Raw genomic sequence first — 25337 nt, 5'->3', positions numbered from 1 at the left:
GGACTATAGACTGCCAGGTTCCTCTGTCAATGGAATTTTTCAGGCAAGAATACTCGAGTGGGTTGCCATTTCCTTCTCCATTTATTACAGTATATCACTGTAAGTGTTCTATCTTATTAATTTTATTGTTAATATCTTATTGTGCCTATTTTATAAATTAAACTGTATCACAATTATGTTAGTACAAGAAAAATACTATATAGACGGTTCAGTAGATCCATAGTTTCAGGTATTCACTGGGGGTCTTGGATCATACCCCCCAAGGATAAGGGGGAATCATTGTAAGTACTGAACAGAGTCGGCTTCACCACTTTAACTAATGTCTGGTTGATGTTTGTATTTGACACTAAGTTCAGTGGAATCAAACATCAGTAATATTTTCAAAATCTAGTTCTTTTCCTATTTTGGCTTCAAGAAAGAACTGCCGTCTTAGATATTTTCTCTTGATCAACGGAAGCTCTATTTACTGAGTTTGTCTTTAAACTTTGATATTTTGTTCCAAGATTTTTTTGCATTGATTTCGCTTTGAAAAAACACCGCATCGATACTCTGGTTTCTTTTCAGAACATATAACTCTTTCGCCTTTTATTAAAGATTTCTGCAGAAAGGAACAATTCTGAGTTTTTACCCAACTTTTTGAGGCCCTGCACTTGCAAGGCTAAAAAAAACAGAACAACAAAAACCCCACTGCACTGAAATACGCTTTACTTTGGACGTTAAGCTTTCGGGGGTCCCGGGAGTTTTCCATCTCCAGCACCCACAACCCCACCTCGGTGTTAAGGAGTCTGCTGCCCTTTACAGGGCGTCCCTATGCTCGCCCCTCACGCGCATGCGCAGGGCAGGAGGCGCGGACACGGTGGGACCTCTTCCCGGAAGCACTGAACAGGCCCTCGACTGGGCCAGTCAGAGGCGGCGTGGACAGGCTTGCCTTGCTCCGCCCCTTGCCGCTCCGCACCCACGTGCTCCTGCCCAATTAGATAGGCGGGAGGCGGAGTCTCAGCTCTGCGCGGTCTCCTTGGGAAAGAGGGGCGGATTCTTTCACCGGAAGTACCGCAGGCTGGGACCTCCGGTGTGGAGCGGATGTTCAGCGATGTAGTTAGTGGTTCTGCCTTGACCTCAAAATGCTGCAAAGAGGCCCTCTGGGGTTGGTGCCTGCTAAATCTGGGCAACTGGTGGATCCCATGAGCCTTCCACACGTCACCTAGTCCCGGTCCTTTAGGTCTCTGTTCAATCTCTCTGGAGTTCCCGGTTAGGATGGGTCCCGAGGTTTTCAGGATTCCTATCTCCTACTTCCAGAGCCTGAAACTCTAGGAAGTCAACGTCTGAGTTCCAATCTGGATGTCCTTTCAAAAGGCAAGGTGGACTGGGAAGCCAGCACCGCAAAAACCGGTGTACCCTATTCGGGGTAAGGGCTCCTTTTACTCCATTGCTGAGGGCTTGCTACCGCCCAGTGTGATCCGAGGACCTGGCGTCACTGCCTGGGCGATTGTTAGGAATGCCTAAGCTCAGGCTCCATCCCAGACTTTCTGAGTCAGAACCTTCACTTTAAAAACATTCTAGATGATTTCTGTGCAGGTTAATTTTTGAGAATCTCTGCCTTCGGCTTCCCGAGATTTCTAGTCTAGGAGGCAGTGTTGATGTATATAATTGCTTCTGCTACTACTTAATCAAGATGACATAAGGAAAGTGATGGTGAGGGGTGATATAAATACAGTTTATGGTGAGCATGGTTATTTGGGAATGTGCAGAAGCAGTCAGGAAAGGGAAACTGATGTACACGAGGACGTGCTTAATCAACCTGAAGTCGAAAGACTGATAGCATATGTGTTAGGGATGAATGAATCTATTCATCAACTTGGCATCCCACCAACATCGTTTCTAACCAAGGAACTCACTTTATAGTAAAAGGAATGTGGTAGCCAGTTGTCAGGATAGTCCTGGGCAATCCTGCTGCTGCTAAGTCGCTTCAGTCGTGTCCGACTCTGTGCGACCCCATAGACGGCAGCCCACCAGGCCCCACCGTCCCTGGGATTCTCCAGGCAAGAACACTGGAGTGGGTTGCCATTTCCTCCTCCAATGCATGAAAGTGAAAAGTAAAAGTGAAGTCACCCAGTCATGTCCGACTCTTAGCGACCCCATGGACTGCAGCCTACCAGGCTCCTCCATCCATGAGATTTTCCAGGCAAGAATACTGGAGTGGGTTGCCATTGCCTTCTCCGTGGGCAATCCTAGTCTTGTGTAATCTCTTCACACAGTGAATTGGGCTGATTTATGTCTTAATGTACTGGGGCTTCTGTAACAAAATATCATGGACTGGGTAGCTTGTGCATAACAGAAATTTATTTGGGGGACTTCCCTGGTGGTCCAGTGGCTAAGACTCCACAAGCTCTCAATGCAGGGTGCCTGGGTTCAATCCCACATGATGCAACTAAGAGTTCAAATGCCTCAACCGACCCCACATAATTCAGTTAAGATCTGATGCAACCAATACATTTCTTTGAAAAGAAATTTATTTTTCACAGTTCTTGAGGCTAGAAAGTGTAAAATCAAGATCCTGGCACATTTGTTGTGTGGTGAGAGCACACTTCCTGGATCATAGATGGCAGTTCTACTGCATATGGTAGAAGGGACAAGGGAGCTGTTTCAGGGCTCTTAGAAGGGTGCTGATCCTGTTGGCGAAGGCTCTGCCCTCATGAGCTAATCACCTTCCATAGGCTTCATCACCTGAGGATTAGGATTTCAACATACAAATTTTGCTGGGACATTCGGTCTGCAGCACTGTGTGAGTTATAGGTTTTTACGGAAATGATGCTGTGTGACTTCTAGAGCTCAGTATTAAAGATACTGTGGCTTCTATGCTGCTGTCTTGAATCACTTGCTCGGGGGGAAATGAGCTCCTCTGTTGCAAGGACATATCAAGTTAGCTCCCTGGAGAACGCCACACGAGGAACTGAGGCTTCCTGCCAATAGCAATGTGTGAGCAAGCCATCTTGGACACTCATCCTCCACCACAGTTGAGCTTTCAGATGACTGAGAATCTGCAGATAACTGCAGTCTTATGAGAGGCCCTGATCCTGAACCATTCCACTAAACCATTCATGACTGGATTCATGACCTATAGGAACTGTGTGATATAAATGTTTATTGTTTTAAGTTGCAAAGTTTTGATATAACTTGTTACTTGACCACAGATAACTTACACAAAGGATAAGGCCGGTGTCCATGGGATTCTTTGGTGTTTACTTCCACACCATTACCAGGAACAGTTGACCTTAGGAATAGAGAAATGGTCTTTTAAAGACTCAGTTTTGACCCCAGTTGAGGTTACCAGGTGGCTAAGTGGTAAAGAATCTGCCTGCCAATGCAGGAGACTTGGATTCAGTTTCTGGGTTGGGAAGATCCCTTGGAAGAGGAAATGGCAACCCACTCCAGTATTCTTGCCTGGAAAATTCTATGGACAGAGGAGCGGGGCAGGCTGCAGCCCATGGGGATGTAAAGAATCGGACATGACTGAGCACACATGCACATAGCAAGGCTACCCTGTAAGATCAGGGTGCTGTTTTATAGAATACAGTATAAGTTTCATACCAGTGGACAATATATGCCAAACTTTTTCCCAGGTAGCAGTTTATGGGGCAAGGAAACAAGAGGTAGAAGTAGGCACCTCTTTTTGTAATACCTCTTGATGTACTTGTAACATTTTGCTTTTTACCCCAGTAGTACTGGGCTCTGAAGAGACTTCCTGCTGGCCAATTTGGGATCCTTTTGCTACTGGATGAACTGAACAAAAGGAGATTCTAATATTGTTAGGAGTTTGACTCTTTATAGAGAGTAGTTTTTCTGCTGCACAGTGGTAGCAGAGACGATTATGGGTAGAAAGATCTCCCTGAGAGATTCTGGAATTGCCATGTCCTGTGATGGGAGTTAATAAAAGACTGCTGCTGCTGCTGCTAAGTCACTTCAGTCGTGTCTGACTCTGTGCGACCCCATAGACGGCAGCCCACCAGGCTCCCCTGTCTCTGGGATTCTCCAGGCAAGAACACTGGAGTGGGTTGCCATTTTCTTCTCCAATGCTTGAAAGTGGAAAGTGAAAGTGAAGTCGCTCAGTTGTGTCCGACTCTTAGCAACCCCATGGACTGCAGCCTGCCAGGCTCCTCCATCCATGGGATTTTCCAGGCAAGAGTACTGGAGTCGGGTGCCATTGCCTTCTCTAGGAGAGTCTTATATGGGCAAGATCATAAGAAGGGCAGATCTCTCAGACATGAGAATTTAGGTTACTATTCAGATTTTTTTAAAACCTTGAGTAGCTGAGATGCTGGCTAAAGGTAAATGGAACATGAATTCAGTTGTGGATAAGGGAGACTTCCCAGGTGGGTCACTGGTTAAGAATCCCCCTGCCAATGCAAGAGGCGCGAGTTCAATCCCTGGTCTGGGAAGACTCCACTTGCCACGGGACAACTAAGCCGGTTTGCCACGACTACTGAAGCCCACACTTTAGAACCTGTGCTCCGTAACAAGAGAAGACACTGCAACAGGAAGCCCACGCACTGCAACTAGAGAGTAGTCCCCACTTGCAGCAACGAAGACCCAGCCCAGCCAAAAAAATAAAAATAAATAAAAAATTTAAAGATTGTGGATAAAGGAAATTATTGATATCAATTAATCATTCGTGACTACCTATGGAAATGAATATTACATCATTCAGTCATATTTCCCTCTTTCTGTTATGCTTATATTTATCTCTTGAGGTAGTTAGCTTTCTTCTTTTCTCTCCGTCCTTCTGTTTTACATGTATGTAGTGTATGTAGTTATTGCTTAGCTTTCAAGTTCGATTCAGAAGTTATAGAAAGTCATATTGGGATCATGATTGGAGAAGGGAAGATCTTAGTTTGGCTCCTGGATACAGTAACTCATATTCTTCTGTGGTGAGAAGGATACTTGTATTACGTTAGACCAGAGAATTTCTCTATTGAAGGGTAAGTAGGTGAGAGGAGTGTGTGTTAATATTACAGCTGGGAGGATGGATTCCAATGGGAGTTTATCTTCTTTGGCTTCCCAACTTCTGTGACTCCTTCCAAAGCTTAGGTAAAAATACCTACCTTGTCATTCTGGTGGGGAAGAAAAGCCTACTTCTTCCTGTGTCACAGGAAACTGAATCACTTCTATCCCAGCCCCTCTAGGAGCTAAGCTGTGGGCATGTGTGGACCCATTAGATATCCTGAGTCAGCCTTGACACAAGAAAGGGAGCAAGGAGATTTTCCTAGCAGTGGCAGCTATTGCAGCAACAAGGGATTGCTGGGCAACAGCGCTTCTGGTGGCAACTTGTGCCCAGTGCTAGCTGTGTCGGAGTCATGAGCTGTGAGGTTCATGCTGGGATAAACCTGCCAATCCAGCCTGTGCTGTGGATGATCTGGGCCACTCTAGCTGCCATGTGACCTCCTGAGCCTACTTCTCCAGTTGCTCCATGTTTTTAAAGTAAGAATTATCAGTTTCAAGAAATCTTTTTCTGCTTAATTGGCAAGACTCTATTATTTTCACCTAAGAACTGTGAGTGAGGCCACAGTACTCAACCATCAGAAAAGGACTTGAGGGACTTCCCTGGTGGTCCAGTGGCTAAGACTTCAAATGCAGGGGGCTCGGGTCAGGGAACTAGATCCCACATGCAACTAAGAATCCACATGTTGCAACTAAGACTGGGCACAGCCACATGAACAAATATTAGGGGCTTCCCGGGTAGCAGTACTGGTAAAGAACCTGCCTGTCAATGCAGGGGATGTGGGTTTGACCCCTGGGTTGGGAAGATCCCCTGGAATGTGCTGTGCTTAGTCACTCAGTCTTGTCCGACTCTTTGTGACCCCATTGACTGTAGGCTGCCAGGCTCCTCTGCCATGGGGATTCTCCAGGAAAGAATACTGCAGTGGGTTGCTATGCCGTCCTCCAGGGGATCTTCCCAAACCAGAGATCAAACCCAGGTCTCCCTCATTGGAGGCAGATTCTTTACCATCTGAGCCACCAGGGAATTCCCTGAATAGGGAATGGCAACCTGCTGAAATATTATTGCCTGGAGAATCCCGTGGACAGAGGAGCCTGGCGAGCTACAGTCCATGGGGTCACAAAGAGTTGGACATGACGAGCACACACAAAGAAAGAAACATTTAAACAAAGAAATATTTTTTAAAAAGGAAAGGACTTGAACTCTGAACAGGGTGGCCACTAATATTCTCTCCAGCTCATTGTTGTTTCTGTGCTTTTTTTTTTTTTTTTTTTTTTGCTTTTCTGCATAGATTGTTCCTTCTCCATCTATGAGGCAGACAAGAGAGAGTTGCAAGCTTCTGGATTTCCCCATCCAGACCAAGTCATACTGGGAATAACCCACAGGTCCTCAGCATCAGTGCAAAGTTCCAAATCCATCACAAATCCTCACTGGGAGGAGATGGTGGGTTCTAAATTGGGCTGCTGGAGCCCACACTCCTGTGAGTATGGATTGATGACCATCCCCAGAAAAGGGTGACCCACTGTGTGCTGGGAAGACATCCCCACAGAAGTCTGCTCTGGGAGCCTGGAGTTTCTCAATCGGGAGATGCTGTGCTGTCTGCTACATCTCTCCCTCCAGGCTGATCCTTTACATCAGATGCTTTACAGGAAGAAGCACAACTCTCCCCCACTCCAGCTTCCCTATCCGCAAATACATCACTAGCTCTACAAAGAAGAGGCTCATTCAGATAACACTGCAATAACCCCACTTTCTGAGCTAAGAAAAAGACCTTTTAATAGCTGAATTGTCAAATACATAAGCACAAGCCCAGTTTAGCAAGGTGATGAAATTGGAGATTTCAAAGGATTTTCTCTGGAACTCCTCTCCACTCAGACTGCTTTATCTCCAAGTTCTGATCCTGAAGTTAGATCATATACTTTGTTTTCATTTTTGGGCTCATAGGGACCAGGAAACAGGTGGGACAATTATTTTCTGCTTGTCTCTAATAAGGCTCTCAGGGAATCTGATCCCAATGGCCATGGAGGCTACTGTAAGTAACCATTTCTGACCAACCCTGCCCCCCGCCTCCAAAAAACATCCTTCCTGCAAAGAAAGCTGAGGTCATGAACACTCTGCTCCTCACCTGCTCAGGACCTACCTATCCTTCCAAGGCTTTCCAAACCTTATAATAAAGAGGAGCCCTGGCCAGTTCCTCAAAGGTGAAGCACACTTGATGGCAACAGCACAAGCTTCTCCAGGTGAGATGGTAACAGTCAATATTTCTTTCTTTTTTGGGTTGTGCTGTATAGCATGTGGGATCTTAGTCCCCTGACCAGGGGTTGAACCCACACCCTCTGCAGTGGGAGCTCAGAATCTTAACCAATGGACCATTAGGGAAGTCTAAATATTTCTTTATTAATGGGTGGAGTTTTTGGAAGGACCTCCTTCATTAAATCTTCCAGATCCAGGGAGTAGGAGCTGTCCTCAGCTGGAGCTTGAGGTAAACCCAATACCAACTGTTTCTCTTCTCTCTACGAACTACTAAGTAGGAGAAAGACTGGGAACCTTAATAGAGACACACATAGCGGCAGGGGAGGGCTGTGCATTACTTTATGTTATATTTGATATAATTTTAAAAATTAATCCAATGGGACCAGCATCATGTAGGACTGGGAGTTGGAAGTTGAGGGTGTGGGGAGTAGGGGCAGATTCTGACTGAGCAACTCTGCGTGCATGGAGTCACTTCAGTTGTGTCCGACTCTTTGTGACCCCATGGACTGTAGCCCACCAGGCTCCTCTGTCCATAGGGTTCTCCAGGCAAGAATACTGGAGTGGGTTGCCATGCCCTCCTTCAGGGGATCTTCCCAACCCAGGGATTGAACCTGCTTCTCTCATGTCTCCTGCATTGGCAGTGGGTTCTTTACCACTAGTGCCACCTGGGAAGCCCTTGAGCAACTCTGAGGGAGGGTTTATTAGCATAACTATGGTTGCTGCTGCTGCTGCTGCTAAGTCACTTCAGTCGTGTCCAACTCTGTGTGACCCCATAGACGGCAGCCCACCAGGCTCCCCCATCCCTGGGATTCTCCAGGCAAGAGCACTGGAGTGGGTTGCCATTTCCTTCTCCCAATGCATGAAAGGGAAAAGTGAAAGTGAAGTCGCTCAGTCGTGTCCAACTCTTCAGGACCCCATGGACTGCAGCCTACCAGGCTCCTCCGTCCATGGGATTTTCCAGGCAAGAGTATTGGAATGGGATGCCATTGCCTTTGCCGCTGGAGCTTTGATTATTGCACCCAAACCATTAGCTTCTAGGTTTCTGACCTCTGCTTCTCATCTCTGCATCTTAGTCCAGCCCCATGGTAGAGGCGAACCAGTCGAGAGTCTCTGAGTTCCTCCTCCTGGGGCTCTCCAGGCAGCCCCAGCAGCAGCAGCAGCAGCAGCTCCTCTTCCTGCTCTTCCTGACCATGTACCTGGTCACAGTCCTGGGAAACCTGCTCATCCTCCTAGCCATCAGCATGGACTCCCACCTGCACATTCCCATGTACTTCTTCCTCTGCAACCTGTCCTTCGTGGACACCTGCTTCTCCTCCACCACTGTCCCCAAGGTGCTGGCCAACCACGTACTCAGGAGCCAGACCATCTCTTTCTCTGAGTGTCTGACGCAGATGTATTTTGTTTTTATGTTCATGGACATGGACAATTTCCTCCTGGCTGTGATGGCCTATGACCGCTTTGTGGCTGTATGCCACCCCTTACACTATTCAGCAAAGATGACCCCCCAGCTCTGTGCCCTGCTGGTCACTGGGTCGTGGGTCACTGCCAGTCTGGATATGCTCTTGCACACCCTGCTGATGGCTCGACTCTCCTTCTGTGCAGACAATACCATCCCACATTTCTTCTGTGATGTGACCCCCCTCCTCAAACTCTCCTGCTCTGACACACACCTCAATGAGGTGATGATTCTGACTGAGGGTGCCCTGATCATGATCACCCCGTTCGTTTGCATCCTGGCTTCATATGTCCTCATCACCTGTGCTGTCCTGAGGATCCCATCCACAAAGGGGAGATGGAAAGCCTTCTCCACCTGTGGCTCCCACCTGGCTGTGGTGTTCCTCTTCTATGGCACCATCATATTTCTGTATTTCAACCCTTTGTCCTCCCACGCAGCGGAGACAGATGTAGCAGCTGGTGTGATGTTCTCTGTGGTGACCCCCATGCTGAACCCCTTCATCTACAGCCTGAGAAACCAGGACATAAAAGGGGCTCTTGGAAAAGTGATTGCTATGAAATTTTTTTCTGCTCAGTAATGTAATAGGCTAAGAAAAGCCCAGAGGGAACTAATTTGTAAGAAAATTATATTTTTATTTTTTCCATCATGTAAAACTTAAAATTTGTCTTTTAATCTTTATACTAGAAACCTATATCATGATCTTCCACTTACATATTATAATAGTCTTTCTAAACTTCTGAATAGTCTCCACAATTTTATTTTCCTTCCCTTCTGTATTTCCATCAAGTTGCTCTAGCAAAATAAACTCACTAGTCACCCTGTTACTGAATTAAAACATAAAGGAAGTATTACTATTTAAAAGTACAACTTTATATTTTGAAAATGACTGCAGAAAATAAAACATTGATAAATAGATGGAACTGGTTAAAACATCACTGAGAAGGATGAAGGATAAAGACAAAAAATAGGGCAGTTCCCCTTAACTTCAGAGAGAGCTACGATGATATCTTTTATGAAAATGGACAGAATTTGAATCCAAGGCGATTTCTGTTTATAACAATTTTTTATATTCTTTGTAATTGTGTGTTGGTATTTTTGTCTAAAGGGATAAATGGTAAGCATTTTCCATTTTTAGTATTATATATCCAAGAATTATTTGTAATAAGAGGGACAATACCTGTTCTTCCAAAGTCTGAAAGAAATCCCCAACCTTTGCTCCATGTATTTTTGTGCTCTATTAGATACAGGCATATTTATCTGTTTTATATAATCTTGTTTTATCTTTTTACTGTTATAAGGTATCCCTTTTATCTAGAGTAAAAACTTGTCTAATATTTTGTCTAATATAATTGTAACCATTCAGGTCTTCTGTGGTTTCTATTTGCATGACATCTCCTTGCATCCTTCTTTCAATTCAATGTGTCTTTGAATCCAGTGTGTACCCTGTAGACAACATATACTTTGATCATGTTTTTTAATCCAGTTTAATGATTTCTGACTTTTGATTGGATTTTTAACCCACTCACTTTTTTTTATGGCTGTACTGGGAAGCATGTGGGATCTTAGTTTCCTGACTAGGGATTGAACCCGTGCACCTGTGTTGGAAGCACAGAGTTTTAACCACCTGACTGCCAGTGAAGTACCCCCACTCACTTGTAATACTAATATCTACCATTTAACTTTCTGTTTTCTGTGTCCTGTGCCTTTTTTGTCTTTCCTGCTCTTTTGCATTTATTCTGTACTTTCTAATGTAGCATTTTAACACCAGTAATTTTTACTATATTTTTTGGGTTTTTTAGTGGTTGCTCTAGGATTAACTGATCATCAGCATCAGATTTATACTAGCTTAATTCCTGTTGTACACAGAAATGCTTCTTCTGTATGGTTTTATTCCCTCCCCATTTTAAGCATTATTATGTATTATTGGTTTACATATTGTATCAATGTTACAAACAACACATTCTTATAATTATTACCTTACTGTCTGCCATCATTTCCTTAGTCCTATAAAGCTTTATAGGACTTTGCTTCTTTGCTGTTATTGGGAACTATATTGCTTCACAGATGTTACATTTCTATGTGCTATAGGCCCAACAGTACATTCAGTTCAGTTCAGTCGCTCAGTCGTGTCCAAATATTTGCAACCCCATGAATTGCAGCACGCCAGGCCTCCCTGTCCATCACCAACTCCCAGAGTTTACTCAAACTCATGTCCATCGAGTCGGTGATGCCATCCAGCCATCTCATCCTCTGTCGTCCCCTTTTCCTCCTACCCCCAATCTGTCCCAGCATCAGGGTCTTTTCCAATGAGTCAACTCTTCACATGAGGTGGCCAAAGTATTGGAGTTTCAGCCTCAGCATCAGTCCTTCCAATGAACACCCAGGACTGATCTCCTTTAGGATGGACTGGTTGGATCTCCTTGCAGTCCAAGGGACTCTCAAGAGTCTTCTCCAACACCACAGTTCAAAAGCATCAATTCTTCGGCACTCAGCTTTCTTCACAGTCCAACTCTCACATCCATACATGACCATGGGAAAAACCATAGCCCTGACTAGATGGACCTTTGTTGGCAAAGTAATGTCTCTGCTTTTGAATATGCTATCTAGATTGGTCATAACTTTCCTTCCAAGGAGTAAGCATCTTTTAATTTCATGGCTGCAATCACCATCTGCAGTGATTTTGGAGCCCAGAAGTCTGACACTATTTCCACCGTTTCCCCTTCTATTTGCCATGAAGTGATGGGACCAGATGCCATGATCTTAGTTTTCTGTATGTTGAGCTTTAAGCCAACTTTTTCACTCTCCTCTTTCATCAAGAGGCTTTTGAGTTCCTCTTCACTTTCTGCCATAAGGGTGGTGTCATCTGCATATCTGAGGTTATTGATATTTCTCCCAGCAATCCTGATTCCAGCTTGTGCTTCTTCCAGCCCAGCGTTTCTCATGATGTACTCTGCATATAAGTTAAATAAGAAGGGTGACAATATACAGCCTTGACATACTCCTTTTCCTATTTGGAGCCAGTCTGTTGTTGCATGTCCAGTTCTAACTGTTACTTCCTGACCTGCATACAGGTTTCTCAAGAGGCAGGTCAGGTGGTCTGGTATTCCCATCTCTTTCAGAATTTGCCACAGTTTATTGTGATCCACACAGTCAAAGGCTTTGGCATAGTCAATAAATTACCTACATATTACCTTATCCAATTGCTTTTAAAATTGTTAACAGCTTCTCGGGGTGCTCTCCCTGGGAACTTGACTTTGCACGCTCTACATGTGGGGCACGCAAGGCATTTGCTGGGTGTGGGGAAGGGGTAGGGTTCTTGAGAGTCACCTACCCAAACATCTTGGGGACTCTGTGGCCCAACCTTGGGCAGGGGACAACCTTGGGCTCTGGGACCTCACCCTCGCCCTTTTCTGTCCAACAGTCATTTAGCCTTTGAATTTTTCTGGGTGTGCAGGTGGGTCCCTCTGCATAACTGGGTAAACCCTGGCCAGACTTGCAAATGAGTAAGAGAAAAATGCTGACAGCCTGTTTTGTCCCTTATTTTAAAGGGTACAGTAGGCTTGAAATACACAACATGGATAAAGGCCTGTTTTAATGTGGCTTTTAAGTGTTGGGGTTCCTTTTTCTATCTTGGACTACGACTCAAGACAACTGTATCATAAAACATCCTTCTCTTAGTATGCTTTGTACCACAACAAAGTTTAGAACCACGTATTTTAAATGTAACAACAACAAAAAAGAGCAACAGGCAGAAAGGAAGAAACAAAACTATTATTTATAGATGGTATAATTTTTAATCACAAATTTTAACAGAACCGAGAAATTACTGAAAATTACATTCACAGAAGTAGCTAGTTTTGCAAATATATAATTAAGAATAACTTTCCTATGCAAGAGCAATAACCAACTAGAAAAATACAATTGGGGGAAAAAAAACAACTATTTACAAAAACAAAATTTTGTGAAGAACTTACCTGAAGAAAATTAGAAAAAAACATACTCAGAATACTCTATAATCAATGGAAGGTAGGTTTCTGGATGGGAACAAAACGTGTAAAGGTAATTTTCCACCACTAGTGTACAGGATTTGGCCTATTCCAATCCAGATACCAAATTACAACCTAAGGAAATCTAAGAGAAGCAAGACTGATGGAGAATCTGAAAACGACACATCATAGGATGGGTCCTGTGAAGGCACCGCTGGCCTTGCCTCCGGCAGACAAGTCAGGAAAGTGTGGGTACCAGGAAGCCACAGAGAACAAATGTCCACTACAATGAGGACACTGGAACCCTATCTCCTGAGGGGTAATGTGAGCGAGCCACTGGAGAGATAATGTCTAAAAGTAAAACACTATGCTTGTGAGGTAGTGACCACCCATTGCCAAAGGTCTGATGTGAACTAAACAAATGTCAAGGTTCTTGACCAGCCACGGATCCAAGCCTATGTCTTCTTCCCCCTCTGTACGTTCCTGGGGTTTCCTTCCTGGCAGGTTTTCCTGACTCAACAGAGGGACAAAATTCAGAAGTTTTTCCAGGAGCAGGGCTGGGTGGCCAGGCCTGAGTGACCCAAACTTCTTCCGGCAAGGCAAAGGCATGAGAGAGCTGTTTGAGCAATTAACAGCTGCACAAAATACAGTAAGAACAGCACTTTTAAATTACACTGTGAAGAGGATTTCTGTAAACATCACTTTTCACCACAAACTGCAAGTTACTGAAATTGATCATTAGTTTTTAGATCACATACAAATGATGGAGTAAGTCTTTGACATTCAGTTGCTGTGTTTTCCTATATTCCAAAGTAAACAATCCCTTTCATCTCTCAAGCTTTCAGGGTATCTTTAGATGGTGATATGAATGGCTGATAAAAGCTGTTGACTTATTACCAAGTCAGCAGTTTGGTTCTTTTAGGGGAACAGTTTCAGATAAGGATCTTTACATTATTTCTCAGGTGTGAATTCCTATGTGTGTGTGTGGGAGGAATGGAATATTCTGATACTTTCAGTACACTTATCAGTCATCACCTTAAAGTAAACAGCCCCCAGACTTGTATTTCAAAGCCTTTTTTGGGAAAGGGATCTGTGAGCTGTACATTGTTGCGTAAGTTCACAAAAGAAAGCTCTCTGTCCAAAAAGCCTGGTTGCTAACTGAGGTATAGCCCTTGAAGATGTTTTGTTTTCCCTGTGAATTTTCTAAAAACTTGAGGTTTCAGCAAACTTGAATATTTATCCGATTTTGGCTATAATGAGGTTTTCTTATCTGTAACTTTTCAGACAGCCTGGCAATTCAGAATTATTTATGGAATATTTCAGTTTGAGGTGGTATCATCAGACCTTTCCCTCATGTCACTTCTGTTTTCGGGTCTTACATGCTGAGTGGGTTTTTTCATGCCGGGTACAGTTCGACAGCCGACCAAATCTTCTCCCACACTTTTTACAACCATATGGCCTCTTGGCCTTATGACTCTGCAAGTGAATCACAAACTCTTTGTTTTCTGGGAAGGTTTTCCCACATTCTGGACACTTAAGTATCTTTTCCCTTATATGGATTCCTTCATGGCGACTTCGATGAGAATTCTGACGGAAGTTTTTCCCACACTGAGAACATGAATAAGGCTTCTCTCCTGTATGGATTCTCTCATGCTTATTAAGGTTTGTTTTATGATTAAAGCTTTTCCCACAGTGACTGCAGTCATAGGGCTTTTCTCCAGTGTGAGTCCTCTGGTGGGAAATAAGGTAAGAACTCTCATTAAATTGTTTCCCACACAGTGGACAAGTATACCATCTTCTTGTTCTACGATTTCGGGTAAGTGCGATAACATTAATATCCACGTATTTTGAGAGTTCCTCTAGAGGAGTATCATTTTCAATGGTAACTAAAAGATTTCTCATTTTCCTTTCCTTTGGAATAGATGTATTTAATCTTTCTTCTTTTTGGCAATCTGGAGACTGCTCAGGGACCATGGAACAATCCATTTCATCACAATCTGAAGACTCTTCTCTATGATGTTCATCCTCTACAGGTTCTGTCTGAAGCTCTTCACCCTCAGGATTACTGCCACTGACTGTTGAAACAGAGAGAAAATATAATAAGTTTTGAGGGATATGATACCATGCAGGAAAACCCAAGTTAGATTTCTCATGAGACCACAACCTTGAAAATAAGAAATCTGATGGGCAAACAGTTGCCATCAACACTTCCTCATCCTTACTGAGGATGGGATACATGACTGATAAATCTTCCCTTACCCATAATGAAAGCACATAGTCCTCTCTCTTTTTTTTTTTAATGAAATGTGTGGAACTAGACTGAAAGATTTCCATGTTTGTTTTCTGAATAGGCACCAATTACTCAACAAGTTCATACTGATCTTATATTATGTGTAAATCACTGAGCTAGTAAGGACCAGGGGGTGAAGGACATAAATATTTTTTTTTAAGACATAAATATTAAAAGGTACTACTTGTAATCTTTAGGAGGCTAGTAAGTAAATGGTAAGATGAGTTACTTCCAGGTTTTCACTATATTATAGTATTAGCTAATATTATAACATCCAATATAGTGAAAAACTGCAAACAATTCAAATGACCACAACTAAAGGAGGCAAAGTATTTTCACACAGTGTATTATTTTTTAGGATATAAAAGGATTACTACAGCGAACTTTCCTGGCAATCCAGTGGTTAAGAATCTGTGCTTACACTGAATTTGATCCCTTGTCAGGGAACTAAAGATCCTGCATGCTGCACAGTGTAGCCAAAGAGAAAAAATGATCTACATTAAAAAAAAGACTACTACAATTGATAAAATGAAAACTATGGTAGAAGTCAATGGTTGTCATTTTTCAAGGGAGAATGGAAACTAGTGACTGAACAGGATCACAAGAGGGATATCTGGGGTATTAGTTGATTTTAGACAAATGTGTTCATTTTGTGGAAATCTGAACTGTATACTTAGGACTTGTATTTCCAAAAAAAGCCTATGTAAAATGACAGATTACAGTACTTGCTCTGGCAGCACATATACTAAAATGGGAAAGATACAGAGAAGACTAGCATGGCCCCTGTGCAAGGATGACACGAAAATTTGTGAAGAGTTCCATTAAAAAAAAAAAACAAACACCAGATTACAAAGACTAGGTAACAAAGCAAAAAAAAAAAAAGTATGCTATGAACAGGTGGAATGACAAGGGACTTTGCCTGACTCTGGGCAACTTAGTGAAATTAAAGGATGACATCAACCACTTTAGATAATGTGACTGATCCTAAAGCCAGAATGTGAATCTCTGCTGGATTTAGCACTTTCACACCAATCGATTTCTTTTTTAAAAAATTATTTCATTTAATGATCCCCTTAGGATAATGAAAATGTTGGGCCAAAGCACAGGACAATTTTTTTTTTTACTGCAGCTCTTAAGATGAACTGACATACTGCTTTCCAAAGGAACTGTACAGATTTCAATATAACCATCAACATGTGGCTAGGTATCAATTTTAACTAATCTTGCTGGTAGTAGATATAATTTTCAAATATTTAATAGGTATAAAATGGTTTCTCATTGTAGCTTTATTTTGCACTTTGATTATCGCAAACTAATAATTTATCTATTGGCTGACACATTTATAAATTTAAATAAATTTTATAGCACTTCCCTGGTGACCCAGGGATTGAGAATCTACCTGCCAATGCACGGGACATGGGTTCGATCCCTAGTCCAGGAAGATCTCACATGCCGAGGAGCAACCAAGCCTGTGCACCACAACTACAGAGCCCAAGCACCCTACAGCCCATGCTTTGCAACAAGAGAAGACACTGCATTGGGAAGCCCGAGCACTGCAACAGAGAAAGCTAGCCTGCAGCAACAAAGACCCAATGGAGCCAAAAATAAATAAAAATGCATAAATTGTATATATTATAAATCTTAATCTATCATTGATATTTTTTAAATTAAATTCTTTTTCTATAATAACCCCACAACTTAAAACCAGAAAATCAGTCTTTTAAAATCCAATAAATTTCTATTGTTTTCTGGCCATTCTTTTATGACTTATTTTTATTTAACTCTGATACTTTTGAAGTTCAGTATCACACTGTTTGTTGTTCGTAACATGTCTAATATTGGTAGAGTTAGTCAGAACATTCACTTCTTTCACCAATTTGACAGAGTACATTTACAGTATAAGTCTGGAGGGCAGGCACTGATATCTTTACCTGATTTTAGTTTTCCCATTTAGACCTGTTTCTCTCCAATATTCAAAAAATCTCTTCTATTTACCATATAAAACATCTCTCTATATTACTCCTATGTTATAGTCATTCTGAAGGAGAGCTCTCATTATTTTGTGTTTAAGAATGCTACTGATAATTATTTATTTATTCCTACTGACCTACTGTAAAACTATTAAATATCATAATGTTTTAATTGATCCTTTAAAATTTTCTAAATATAAATCACATTTTGATTCCCCCTCTTTTCCAATATTTATTCTCCCTAATCCCTTTTTCTTATAAACATTAGGTTAAATTAAAGAACTAAATATCTGTTTTGAGAACAATTAACTGAAACAACTGCATTTTACATTCCTTTATTGTACTAACTTTAAAAATAGAGAAGAATTTTAGTAGCTGATATATTTATATGGCTCTAAATCAAAATACGAAAATTACACTGAAAAGCCTTACTTTAATCCCTGTCTCATTCCAATCCCAAAGAAAGAAAGGCAATGCCAAAGAATGTTCAACCCCATAGTTGCATTCATCTCACATGCTACCCAAGTAATGCTCAAAATTCTCTAAGCTAGGCTTCAACAGTATGTGAACTGAGAATTTCCAGATGTTCAAGCTGGATTTAGAAAAAACAGAGGAACCAGAGATCAAATTGCCAAGATCTGGTGGATCGTAGAAAAACATCTACTTCTGTTTCATTGACTACGCTGAAGCTTTTGACTGTGTGGCTCACAACAAACTGTGGAAAATTCCTAAAAGAGATGGGAATACCAGACCACCTTACCTGCCTCCTGAGAAATCTGTATGCATGTCAAGAAGCAACAGTTAGAACCAGACATGGAACAACAGACTGGTTCCAAATTGGGAAAGGAATATGTCGAGGCTGTATATTGTCACCCTGCTTATTTAACTTATATACAGAGTACATCATGCGAAATGCTGGTCTGGATGAAGCACAAATTGAAATCAAGATTGCCAGGAGAAATATCAATAACCTCAGATATGCAGATGACACCACCCTTATGGCAGAAAACTAAGAAGAACTAAAGAGCCTCTTGATGAAAGTGAAAGAGGAGAGTGAAAAAGTTGGCTTAAAACTCAACATTCAAAAAATGTAAGATCATGGCATCCGGTCCCATCACTTCATGGCAAATAGATGGGGAAACAATGGAAACAATGACAGACTTCATTTACTTGGGCTCCAAAATCACTGCAGATGGTGACTGTGGCCATGAAATTAAAAGACCCTTGCTCCTTGGAAGAAAAGCTATGACCAACCTAGACAGCATATTAAAAAGCAGAGACGTTACTTTGTCGACAAAGGTCCATCTAGTCAAAGCTATAGTTTTTCCAGTAGTCATGTATGTACCTAGAATTTACTACACTTTATGTTTAAATATTTATTGTCATAAAAAGTTTAAAAATTTTTATGTATTTACCTTACTGATCTTTTAAGACTTCTAGATTTTTGAGTCTTTATCAGAAAAGTCATCCTATCCCATGGTTATAAAGGAATTCACCCACATGCTCTAATTGTTTTTTAAAAAACATTTAAAATCTTTGACCCACCTGGAGTTCTTGGTGTGCAAAGTAAGATATGACTCACCAAGAGGCTAAGTTTTCATTGGACCTTTTATCAAAAAGTCCCTCTTTACCTTGCTGACTGGGGATTCCAACTTTATCACAAACTAATCCCCATGTGTATTTGAAGCTATTTCTGCACTTCTTCGGAGAAGGCAATGGCACCCCACTCCAGTACTCTTGCCTGGAAAATCCCATGGATGGAGGAGCCTGGTGGGCTGCAGTCCATGGGGTCACGAAGAGTTGGACACGACTGAGTGACTTCACTTTCACTTTTCACTTTCATGCATTAGAGAAGGAAATGGCAACCCACTCCACTGTTCTTGCCTGGAGAATCCCAGGGATGGGGGACCCTGGTGGGCTGCCGTCTCTGGGGTCACACCGAGTCGGACACGACTGAAGTGGCTTAGCAGCAGCAGCAGCAGCAGCTGCACTTCTTATTCCATCCCATTGGTCTAGCTACTCACATGCCAAAACTATATATTGTTTTCATGAAAGGTTTTAGAGGCTGCTTAAACACTTGGTAGGCTATAACTCTCCTGCCTCACTGCTCTTCTTTCCAATTTTCCTGGTTATTTGCAGTTATTTTTCCACTTGAATTTGAAATCACACTGTCCAATTCCAGGGGGGGAAATCCTATTGGTTTTAGTAAAGGTACTCATTGAATTCATAAATTAATTTCGGGAGAACTGACCTTTTCAGTATTAAATCTTTCTAACCAAGAACATGATATTTCTTTCCATTCATTCAAATTTACTTTTGTGTCCTTTCGAAGTGTTTTATTTTCCTCATCATTTTTGTACATTTCTTAAGTTTATTTCTAGATGCTTAATCTTTTTTTGTTCCTAATGCATATCTTCTAAATCACTAGTCTCCAACCTTTCTGGAACCAGGGACTGGCTTCATGGGAAGATAATTTTTCCATGGACAATTTGGGTAGGAGGGTGGGTTTCAGGATGATTTAACCACATTATACTTATTGTGCACTTTACATCAGCCCCATCTCAGATCATCAGGCATTAGATCCTGGAGGTTGGGGACCCCTGTTCTAAATGACTGTATTTCCATAAATGATTTCTGTATAAAAATTTTACATCTCATTGCCTTACTGAATCAGAGAAGGCAATGGCACCCCACTCCAGTACTCCTGCCTGGAAAATCCCATGGACGGAGGAGCCTGGTAGACTGAGGTCCATGGGGTTGCTAGGAGTCGGACACGACTGTGTAACTTTCAAGTAGACAACCTGAGCGACTTCACTTTCACTTTTCACTTTCATGCATTGGAGAAGGAAATGGCAAGCCACTCCAGTGTTCTTGCCTGGAGAATCCCAGGGACGGGGGAGCCTGGTGGGCTGCTGTCTCTGGGGTCACAGAGTCAGACACGATTGAAGCGACTTAGCAGCAGCAGCAGCAGCCTTACTGAATACACCTATTATGTGTAATAAGTTTTCAGACATTCTCTAGAATTTTCCAGCTACACATTTATATCTTATGTAAATAGATGTAGTTTTATCTTTCTCTTAAATTCTTGTATGTTTAGTTTCTTTCTCATTTAACTGTACTAGCTAACACCTGAAAAGAAAGTGAAAGTGTCAGTTGCTCAGTCATGTCCGACTCTTTGCAACCCCATAGACTATAGCCTGCTAGGTTCTTCTGTCCGTGGGATTCTCCAGGCAAGAATACTAGAGTGGGTAGCCATTCCCTTCTCCAGAGGGTCTTCCCAACCCAGGGATTGAACCCAGGACTCTTGAATTGCAGGCAGACTCTTTACCATCTGAGACACCAGGGAGGCCACCCAAAACACAATGTTAAATAGTAGTAGTGATAGTGGGCTTTGCTGTTGTATCCTCATTCTAGTGGGAATGCCTCTCAGTGTTTCCCATTAAAGATGATAATGGTGGGACTTCCCCGGTGGTTTAGTGGTTAAGACTTTGTCCTCCCAATACAGGGGGCCCAGACTCAATCCTTGTCAGGGAACTAGATACCGCATGCGGCAACTAAGAGTTCACATGTTGCAAGTAAGACTTGATGCAGCCAAATAAATTATTAAAAAAAAAACAACCCTGCTCTACTACTTACTGCCGTGTACCTTCAGCAAATTTAACTTTTCTCTACTTCAGTTCCATCACCTATAACATAACAATGATTCCTATACCCCACAGTGCTATCATGAGAATTACATGAGATAATAAATGCACATAAAGTACTTAGAATAGTGTCTAGCACATACTGGCATACATGTGCTTAACAAATGCTAGATAATACTTCCATCAAAAATGGGATATATTTTCTCTTACACTAGTAGGCTTCACAGCTATTGAACACCAATGACAAAATAAGACTTAAAAAAGAATTATCAAGTGTCCAATGAAAACAGTGATGTAAAATGTATCTGTTGAGAATACCACTGGATGCAGAAAGTGGATTCAGAAACAGTATGCGTGCGTTTTCTGTTTAAATGTTTGATGTTAGCACATCAGCCGCAGGTCTTGATTACCAAGAGAGATGCCCTCCACCCTTGCTGCCCCAAAGATACAGGAAAAATGGCCACTCACAGCTGGAGAAGGCTCTGCCACATATAATAAAACAAAAATATGCATGTGAACATGTACTTAGCTGGTGTGACCAGTGTCTCAAAAAAAAATTTGAGATGAAACAGAATCATGCTTTTCCCATAGCCTTCAATCTAAACTTACAAGGGACTTGATTTCTTACCCAGTAACATCATCTCCCCAATGCTGTCTTCTTCCATCTCTGAGGTGGGCTGCTGAGCAGGATCCAGGCTTACACATTCTTCTTGGGAGTGAAATACATTCAAATCCTCAAAGACCACCAGTTTCTGAAAGAACAACAGGCCCCTTTCCTCTTAGTAACAGAGGTTCCTTGACAGCCTTGCTGTTAAGAAAGACTGAGACACAAAGATTGGGGAAGGGATGGTGAAAGGGATCTACAAGTCTCACGCAGACGGGAAAGCCAGGCTCAGAGAGAAGCCAGAGGAAAAACAGAACACAACTGTCTAAGAAGGCAGTGAAGAATGAGCCCAGTCTCCCTGCTGACTCCCTCGAGTGTGTTTTTATATGTGGGAGGGCTGCGAGAGCAGAGAGGGCGATGCACCCAAACAGTGAACAGGAAAGCTGAACCCACCTCAGATTCAGATTTCAGACACAGAGATACTGTCTCCTGTTTCTGCTGGATTTCTTCTCTAGGTAGAAGCTTCACTAAGGGGCGAGGTTGCCCTGGGGAAAGAGGAAGCTGCAGTTAAAGGAAAGTCAGTGACTCTAATACAAAGATTCTACCCACATTTTGAAGCCAGATCATTCCTTCGGTAGGTAACTCATAGTTTTTTCTGCTCCTACGAGCCCAGTCAGAGGTCAAGCCTCAAACCACAGGGTCTTGAACCTACATGGCGTCTTTTCATTTAAAAAAAAAGGTGATTCCCCTAAGCACCTTTTAAAGTTTCCACTACCACTAAGGGGAAGGTTGGGGTAAAGTCTGAAGATGTCCATAGCAAGCACAAAAGTTTACAAGATTCCACATAAGCTGAAGTCAATTCAATAATTCATCAACGTTTCTTTATCGTAAAAATATACTCCCCAGGCTTCCCTGGCAGTTCAGTGTATAAGATTCCACCTTTCTAACGCAGGGGGCGCAGATTTGATCCCTCGTTGGGGAACTAAGATCCCACATGCTGCATGTTATGGCAAAAAAAAAAAAGATTCCCCCTCCCCAATGTGTGAGTAAAAGTGACACTACAAAAAAAGTTAGTCTATTCTATGGCTTTACACACACTTAGCAAATCACTCAAACCCAGCTTGAGGGAAAAAAAAACAAACAAACTCCCTCTTCCTGGCATGTTGACTTATTAGAATCAACTCCTTGTTTCAACACCCACCTTCCTAACTTGAATTCCCTATTACTATGGAAGCCTAGCTCAATCTCCAGTACCACCCTCTTTCTTCTAGTGAAACAGTATATGCTTCTTACCTCTATTCTGAAGGTTTGAGCTCACATCCTTGACAATAACCAAGGTCTCCTTGATTTTCTGACTGGGTTGGACTAAGCTTGGCTTGGGCAAGAAGGTGAGGAAGTGCTCCAGAACCAGTTGGTGGATGGTCTTGGGTCCACTAGTAGCATCTCGAAGTAGGTCTTGGCCCAGCTTGGAGTTGGGAGGGACTCTCAGTATAAAGGACCGCTTTGGCTTGGGGGGCATAGGGACCACTTTTGCAGCCATCGTGCTTTGAAATCACACACCACACTTGTTTCTGCAGAGCTTCAAGAGCCACCTCTTACTGGAGAAAACCTGTCAGTCAGCTGTAGATGAGAGAAACCATGGGTCAGGCTGAGCATACCTCTACTCCAATATGTTTCTTGGGCAGTGAGGCCACGTGAAATCTAAATCAGTAAGGAAAGATAAGCTGGGGTAGGGAACTCACAACTGAAAGGAAGACCCCTGAACCTGATACTCTCAGCAAGACCTGAAAGGAATATCCTGCGAATGGAAGCTGATGTCCAAACCTCAACGGAGCAAAGACAACCGGCAGAAGACCAAGGGTCTTCCTCACGATAATGTGAAGGGCAAACTCCAGTAGGAAAAATGGTTTCACTCACGCTGGAAAAAAAAGGGGGGGGGGGGAGGGGACAAAGACAGGAAATCCGAGGTTCAATAACGAGGGCATCTGGTTAGAGGTCAGCTTGGCCACTGAACCTGGCCTCATCGTAGCCCTTGTACCGCATGTCCCTAGGATGTCCTTCAGGGGGCAGTTGGCCCAAGGAGCAACCGCAAGGCTGCATGAGGGGGTCTACATGTGGCCAGCCGACTGTTTTCCGCCCTCAAAGTCTTGTAAGAGGAACAGGGGGCATCCCAGTAGGGCCCACCGGGCCAGGCCCACTCTGCAGCCTCTCCCACTGGCCAAGGAGCATCTTCACCGCAAAGCCCAGCTGGCGGCATTGCCTGGGGTGCGCTCCAGCAATGGCCCCTGTTTCGCTCCCAGGAGGCCGCCTCAGTTTGGTTCCCGCCCTCCCGGAGCCCCTCACCTTTTGGGGTTCTGCTGTGCCTGGGCGCACGCTGGGGACAACCCCGGACCCAGACTCAGGGGGAGACTGGGAAACTAGGCGCGAGAGGCCCAGCCCAACCCTCGCCCTTCGGGGTGTCCTCACTGTCAGCCAGCTATTATTTGTGTGAGCTGCGGTTAGTTGGTGAGGACGACCGGGACGCGGTGTCTTCTGGGAGACCGGGTGCCTAGGCGGCCGTGACGTCACGCCCGGTGCCTTGTTTCCGGTGCGGAAGCCTGGTCTCCTCGCATGGAGCGGGCAGTCTGAGCTTCAGAAGGCGAGGCTCGAGGCCGACCAGCAGGACTTTCAGGACCGCAGGGAGGCCAGGTTGGCAGCATCTGCTTTCTCTGCGGCTGTACCTGGGAGACGGAAAACTAAAGGCTAGCTCCAGCCCGCCAAACCTGGTTGGCACCACTCCAAGTACGGAAGGGCTAACTACAGGGGCTGCTGGGAAATGTAGTTCAGCGCCACACACCCAATGGGAGATCGTCAGGCTCAGCGGTTGGGGCCGAGCAGGATCGGGGCTCGACCGGAAGTGGGCTGTCGGGAGGACCGGAAGGTCTGTGCGAGGTAGCCGCAGTTTCCGCCGCAGCACCTGGGGTCTATCAAAAAACTGAGGTGGCGGTGAGTTGGTGGTGGGTTCTGGCCTCTATCAGGTCTAGGGTTCTGTTACAGCCGTCTCTTTCGGTAGGGGCCGCCCGTTGGTCAGAGCCGGGCGACGCTCCCCTCCCCTGTATGCCAACTCCTACACTGCGGTCTGGACCGGCCATCTTACTTTCTGAGGAATCGTAATTGTCCATTCCGCTTCCGTTCTCCGTTTATCTTTTCTTTCTGTCTTGTTCACATACTCGGTTCATTCGCCAGGGAGGTATTGGTCAAGATTTTGGGCCACACAAGAGCAGAGATTGCCTTATTTCTCTGTGTAAAGTCACTGTCAGGATGACTAAAGTGAAAATATAAACGAGTCTCGTTTCTTAACGGAAACTGGGTGATTCAGCCATGGTCTAAAATGTGTTTTGAAGAGACTATTGTCAAAACTGTGTGGCAAAAAAAAAACAAAACAAAACACAAACAAAAACTGTATAGCAACAAGTTAAAGAATACCTGTCTTTCCAGACATCAAAATTACGAAACAAAAACAAAAACCTTCTTTAATCAAAGCTGTATAGTTTGAACTACGAGTGAATAAATAGAACAATAAATGCTAAAATTGGTCTGAATATATGTCGACTTGTATGAAAGGGTGGCTTTTTGGTACTAGCAAAAGTTGTCTGTTCTTCCTGGAAAAAAGGAAGACTCCTGTCTTTACATACCCCAAAATTGGGATTTAATAGCCAATGAAAGAATATTTACGAGAACGCTGTTTAATATTGAGACAGAGTAGGAAACTGAGGTGCCTTAAAGTAGAATATAAACTTGTGAGAATGTATTAAAAAAAGAAACTTTAGAAAATAATATTGATAAAGTCAAACAAGTGGTAGACTGGAATGTAATTGTGCAAGATAAGTCAAATAAAGAATAAGGCATTCCCAGTGCGCAGAGCTCCTGCCAACTGACCGAAGACTGAGGCAAAGGCCATGGAACCATTCCATAGAGGAGGAAAGCTAAATGATACTGACATTTGAAAAGATATTTAGTGGGAATTCCCTGACAGTCCATTGGTTTCATTCCTGGTTGGGGAACTAAGACATTGGATGCATGACAGTGTAGTGAAAAAAAGAAAGAAAAGATGCTTAGCCACAGTTTGGCAGTCTTTCAAAATATCAGCATAGAATTATTA

General features: G+C 43.2%; 2 protein-coding genes and 2 non-coding genes across 4 annotated transcripts; 3 read left to right on the top strand and 1 right to left on the bottom strand.

The window, feature by feature from the left end:
- The first annotated feature begins 544 nt into the window (after positions 1–544).
- On the top strand, positions 545–660 carry LOC113884031. The gene has a single exon (XR_003508784.1). It is a non-coding gene; the product is annotated as a U5 spliceosomal RNA (small nuclear RNA).
- A 7668-nt stretch (positions 661–8328) lies between these two features.
- On the top strand, positions 8329–9279 carry LOC113883606 (olfactory receptor 1F1-like). Its single transcript, XM_027527484.1, has one exon. The coding sequence runs from the start codon at positions 8329–8331 to the stop codon at positions 9277–9279; it is 951 nt and encodes a 316-aa protein (XP_027383285.1).
- Positions 9280–12473: 3194 nt separating this feature from the next.
- Positions 12474–23736, bottom strand: ZNF200 (zinc finger protein 200). The gene is made up of 5 exons (XM_027527477.1): positions 23540–23736; positions 22490–22816; positions 21650–21741; positions 21221–21344; positions 12474–14763 (listed from the first exon to the last, which is right to left on the bottom strand). Exons 2-5 carry the CDS (start codon positions 22734–22736, stop codon positions 14045–14047), a joined length of 1182 nt encoding a protein of 393 aa, XP_027383278.1. The 5' UTR covers positions 22737–22816; positions 23540–23736; the 3' UTR covers positions 12474–14044.
- Positions 15700–15806, top strand: LOC113884038. Its single transcript, XR_003508791.1, has one exon. It is a non-coding gene; the product is annotated as a U6 spliceosomal RNA (small nuclear RNA).
- Positions 23737–25337: the final 1601 nt, after the last annotated feature.

Source organism: Bos indicus x Bos taurus, chromosome 25 (assembly GCF_003369695.1).
Source record: "Bos indicus x Bos taurus breed Angus x Brahman F1 hybrid chromosome 25, Bos_hybrid_MaternalHap_v2.0, whole genome shotgun sequence".
Lineage (NCBI taxonomy): Eukaryota > Metazoa > Chordata > Mammalia > Artiodactyla > Bovidae > Bos > Bos indicus x Bos taurus.
The sequence above is the reverse complement of the archived record's forward strand: the minus strand, read 5'-3'. Positions and strand labels throughout refer to the sequence as shown.